We start from the raw sequence: 5,497 nt of genomic DNA on the forward strand, positions 1-5,497 counted from the left end.
GGTCTCTAGGGAACCCTTTCCTTCCATTGGCTGAGTGTGTGGAGGGGGAGTGGTCATCTTCAGGTCTTTTCCTGCATCTGTGCAATCATAAAGTGTAACTGAGGGAGGGGCTATAGCTCAACCAGCCAATAGGAGGTGAGGAGGTGGTGGCCCATTCACTTCCTATGGCCGTGATATAACTGCAGTACAGAACAGGAAGGGTTGTCACCTCATGGCCCGGTGACAACCCTGTGTACAAAGCCGTGTGTGTAGTCAGACTTCGGATATACTGCTGAATGTCACTGCCTCCACCTGGTGGCTAGAAGGTGGTACTGCACCCACACAGCTCTCCTCTGTGGGTGACATAATGTACAGAAATCAGTGCTGCTAAAGAGGACCTGTCATCACATAACAGGATAAAGCTGCCAGCTACCCCCTCGAAGATCACATGACTCCCCCCTGCCTTCCCCAGGAGTCTGCGTTGTGGTAGATGGAGGGGATTCTGGGAATGTTCGGGGGAGGGGTGTTCCGGAATGTTCTGGAGCGGAGTTCTCCATGTGGGTAACGTGGCGGAGGCCTCCACCTCTGGAGTTAATTATTTCCCTCACCTGGCACAATGAGTGTCCTCCTGTGACACCGCTGGGGGCGGCTGATTGGAGGGATTAACCCTTGGTGTCAGATCCCCAGCTCCTCCAGAGACCCCTGGGGGCCCCACTACAGGAAATCCTACAATAAATAAACTTCCTTTGCCTAAAAAAAGGGGAAAAAAAACAAGAAATGTCCCCAAAAATATAAATCTCCCCCACTTCCTGTCTTATGCTGCTTTTTAGGCTCCACCCCTTCTGCAGGGACATCTCTGGGATGGAGGAGAGTACAGCAGGAATGTTATGAATCATCAATAGGTCACATGACTGGGTCAGCATGAATATTGGGTGTGGCCAAAATGTGAACCCCCCCCCCCATGATAGGGTCCAGATGTCCCCATCCACCATCAGTACCCCATAAATAGAGGCAAAGGAGGAGGTGCTGCTTATTCATGGCCATGGGGGCCCCACCAAGGAAATATCTATTCACCCCCACCGGGAAGATTCACGCTGATATTCCCAGGATGAACCTCTATGGATAAAGGTGACAGCCCGCCAGGTTTTCATTGACCCCCAGTGTCCCCGATGGGGAAGTTTCCTCTCCGGAAGTGAAATCTCAGTGGGGACACCCAGTCTGGTGAATGATTGCCTGAGGATTCACCATCTTTTCACACTTGTAGAACCGGTTTCCCCAGACACAGCCGGGAGTCATGTGACTGCGTGTTGGGGCTCGATTGGGGGTTTCTCTGCTTTCTTTCAAACAGCAAGGGGGAGGGACCCAATGTCTCGAAGGGAGGGGCTTTGGTCTGGGTCGGAGGGGTTTTGGTATCGGCGGGAGGAGTCCTCAGTCTGAGTAGGAGGGGTTTTGTATTGAGGGGAGGAGACTCTGTGGTGGATGGGCGGAGTCTTTGGTCTGTGGGGAATGTGTCTTGGTTTGTGTGGGAGGGGTTCTGTGGCCCCGCCTCTCCCGGTCTCAGTGTGGTCACGCCCCTCCCGGTCTCAGTGTGGCCCCGGTGCTGAGGACGATGTGGGTGTTGCTGGGGGTCCTCGCGGTGTCGGTGGCGGTTGTGTGGCCCCCGGGGCCCCGGCGGCTCGCTCTCTTCCTGCACGATGCTCTCTTTATTCTCCGTACTTTCTTCCTGAAGCGGACGGTCCGCCGTTGGATCCGGGAAGGGGCGCTCAGCCTGCCGGGGCTCTTCCAGCTGCAGCTCCGGAGGTCCCCGGACTCCCCCCTCCTCCTATTCCCGGAGCAGAGGGTCACCTACCGGCACCTGGAGCAATGCAGCAACCGGGCGGCCAATGCCCTCCTCCCCCACACCACCCCGGGGGCCACTGTGGCCCTTCTACTGCCCAACCGCCCCGAATTCCTGGCGGCCTGGATCGCCCTCAGCAAACTGGGCCAGATCGCCGCCTTCCTGAACAGCAACACTCGGCGGGGGGCCCTAAGGCATTGCCTGGAGGCGTGCGGGGCCCGGGGCCTCATCACCAGCCCAGGTAAGAGGGGGAGGGGATCCATACACTGAGCCGGAGAGCTGACACTCTAATCCCCCATTTCTTTAGCTCTGTCCTATACAGTGGCGCAGTACAATGTCCTCTCCATTTTTCCAGATCTCTTCCATGCGGTGCGGGAGATTCTCCCCGATATTCGGGAATTGGGGATCACCGTGTGGGTGATGGGCCCCGGAGATTACCCCGATGATGTAATGGACCTCCAGGCCCTGATGGACGCGGCTCCTGACACCCCGCCGCCGGCTGATCTGGGCGTTGTGAGGAACCCAATGGACACCGCCATCTGCATCTTCACCTCGGGCACCACAGGTAAGTCACCCGAGCGGCTCTTCTGATTGGCTGCATAGGGGCCCCTCCTCCATGAACCCCTTCTCTTTACCCCCCTGGCAGGATTACCCAAAGCGGCTCGGATCAGTCACCTGAAGACCCTGATGTGCTGCGCCTTCTACCAGCTGGGCGGCGCCACCTCCACCGATGTCATCTACATGTCCCTGCCCCTCTACCACAAATCCGGGGCCCTGCTGGGCGTCGGGGGCTGCATCGGCGTCGGTGAGTTCCCTTATGTAGCCTCATAATACCCCCCTCCCCCGGCTGGAGGTGACTTATTTCCCAGCATCCCCTCTGTCCTCAGGGGCGTCTATGGTCCTCAAGGAACGATTCTCCGCCAGCCAATTCTGGAACGACTGCCGCAAATACAACGTCACCGTCTTCCAATACATCGGGGAGCTGTGCCGATACCTCACCAACCAACCCCAGGTACCAAATATCCACCCACCCCCTAGGGGGCGCAAAGTCTTCAACTTCACTGTAATAACTGGAGATCAGATTACACGCACAGCTGAACAGAGTTCTCTCACCTTGGGGACACCAAATCTTCAATTTGCATTTCTTAAATTAGGATGTTGTAAGCAGTGACAGCTGATTGGCTGGAAAATCTTGCTAGGATTGCAATGAGCATCTCTAAGCTCCTCCCCCGAGGAGCCATCCCACATTTTATAGGCTTCACAACATCCTAACTACCCTCCCCCTCAGATCCCCTTATTTATGATCATTATTGCCCCTATTCCCTTATAATGCAGACTGACGGTGAGAAGAACCACAAAGTGCGCCTGGCTGCGGGAAGCGGGCTCCGCCCCGACGTCTGGAAGGATTTCTCACGCCGATTTGGGAATATTAAAATCTTCGAGACTTACGGAATGACCGAGTTCAATATTACTTTCCTCAACTACACCGGAACACCTGGGGCTGTGGGCAGAGGAACCTACCTGTACAAGGTAAGTCGTTCCCCAATTGTTATATAATTGTTATATATTCTCGCTCTCTGTCATGTGATTGGTTAATATTCCCTCCCTTTGCATTTAGAAATTCTGCCCATTTGATCTCATCCGCTTTGATACCCAGGAGGGGGAGGCAATCAGAGATCCGCAGGGGCGGTGCCAGCGCACAAGTACAGGTAGGTCCATAGCTTTCTTCAACCAGGACCAGATTTCCCTGCATCTCATCCCCCTCTGGTCCTGTAATTGCCTTGTGGCCCCTGGGGGTTGCTATAGAGAGGATGTTGGGGGTCCTTACTGCACTGCTAGTCATGTGATTGAAGTGAAGGCGGATCTTGATGCCCTCTTGTGTTGGTGCCACAATTTGATTTGTTGGACTTAACTTTGTCTTGGTTCCCCTACAGGAGAGACGGGGCTCCTGATTTCGCCGGTCACCCCCATGTCCCCGTTCTTGGGTTACGTCGGGGGCCGGGAGTTGTCGGAGAGGAAGTTGTTGAGGGACGTTTTCCAGAAGGGTGACTGCTACTTCAACACCGGGGACCTGATGGTGCAGGACAACCTGGGCTTCGTCTACTTCCGGGACAGGACAGGGGACACGTTCAGGTGAGGAGCCCACTCCCTGCCCATTACCCCTGAGTCTGGGACCTCCCACCAGGGGTTCACGACTCCACCCCCAATTGTTACCTGGTTAAAGCCACACCCATATTGTGAGATGAGGTCTCTCCTCCTATTGGTTGTTTAAGTTTTCTTGTCTTGATGTTATAGGTGGAAGGGGGAGAACGTGGCCACCACTGAGGTGTCAGAGATCATGAGCGGGCTGGACTTTTTCCAGGAGGTCAATGTCTATGGGGTCACCATCCAAGGTGGGTCTCTATTTTGCTTCACCCCTGGTGTCTTCTCCTCCAACGCTTCACCCCTGGTGTCTTCTCCTCCAACGCTTCACCCCTGGTGTCTTCTTCTCCGCCATGGCTTCTTCCCTGGTGTCTTCTTCTCCATGGCCTCACCCCTGGTGTCTTCTTCTTCTCCTCCTCCATGGCTTCCTCCCTGTTGTCTTCTCCTCCATGGCTTTACCCCTGGTGTCTTCTCCTTCATGGCTTCACCCCTGGTGTCTTTCCCTTCATGGCTTCACCCCTGGTATCTTCTCCTCCAACGCCTTACCCCTGGTGTCTTCTCCTCCAACGCTTCACACCTCGTGTCTCCTCCTCCATGGCTTCACACCTCGTGTCTCCTCCTCCATGGCTTCACACCTCGTGTCTCCTCCTCCATGGCTTCACACCTCGTGCTGGTGTCTATGGCTTCACCCCTGGTGTCTATGGCTTCACCCCTGGTGTCTATGGCTTCACCCCTGGTGTCTATGGCTTCACCCCTGGTGTCTTCTCCTCCATGGCTTTACCCCTGGTGTCTTCTCCTCCGTGTCTTCACCCCTGGTGTCTTCTCCTCCGTGTCTTCACCCCTGCTGTCTTCTTCCTTTAGGACATGAAGGTCGGATCGGTATGGCAGCAGTCACCCTGCGCCCCGGCCGTGAGCTGAACTTGGATCAAGTTTTCTCCCACGTGATGGAGTTCCTTCCTTCCTACGCTCGTCCACGCTTCCTGAGAGTTCTGGTGAGTGAAATATTACCCCGGGGTGCTGTGTAGTGCCCAATCGTGGAGGGCGTGAAGGTTTGGTGGAGTTTCTAGTCTCCATCCTCTAAGGCCCAATGGTGGCCGTGTTTGATTGACCATTGATGTCACCGTGTCTGATCTTCTCCCTGCAGGAACACATGGAGACCACCGGGACCTTCAAGCAGCAGAAGCAGCGATTGGTTAATGAAGGTTTCTCCCCATTGGTTATCTCGGATCCTCTGTACCTCCTGGATGAAGGCTCCCACTCCTATCGTCCACTCACAGAAGATCTCCACTCCCAGATTTTATCCTCAGAATTTCGAGTTTAGGTGGCGGCCATTATTCACCTTCAATGTTTCCTCCATTTAATTTGGTTCCTCAGGGGCCAGGCCAGCAAAGTGCCTTACTTCCATCCAATTTGCTGCGGCCGTGTCGGGGGAGGAGACCCAGGGGGCGTGGTTAAATGGAAGGCCAATCCCTAGCTCACAGTGTATAAAGTGCCTTAATACCTCCAGCCATTCCAGGTGGGCCATGCCACGGACAGTGG

General features: G+C 55.1%; 1 protein-coding gene across 1 annotated transcript; it reads left to right on the forward strand.

Annotated features, from left to right (window-relative positions):
* The first annotated feature begins 1,499 nt into the window (after positions 1-1,499).
* Positions 1,500-5,491, forward strand: SLC27A3 (solute carrier family 27 member 3). The gene is made up of 10 exons (XM_072428306.1): positions 1,500-2,057; positions 2,172-2,381; positions 2,463-2,621; positions 2,704-2,828; positions 3,152-3,346; positions 3,435-3,525; positions 3,751-3,949; positions 4,112-4,209; positions 4,820-4,950; positions 5,103-5,491. Exons 1-10 carry the CDS (start codon positions 1,589-1,591, stop codon positions 5,277-5,279), a joined length of 1,854 nt encoding a protein of 617 aa, XP_072284407.1. The 5' UTR covers positions 1,500-1,588; the 3' UTR covers positions 5,280-5,491.
* The last annotated feature ends 6 nt before the right edge of the window (positions 5,492-5,497 follow it).

The sequence above is a fragment of the Pyxicephalus adspersus genome, chromosome 12, assembly GCF_032062135.1.
Source record: "Pyxicephalus adspersus chromosome 12, UCB_Pads_2.0, whole genome shotgun sequence".
NCBI classification, from domain to species: Eukaryota; Metazoa; Chordata; class Amphibia; order Anura; family Pyxicephalidae; genus Pyxicephalus; species Pyxicephalus adspersus.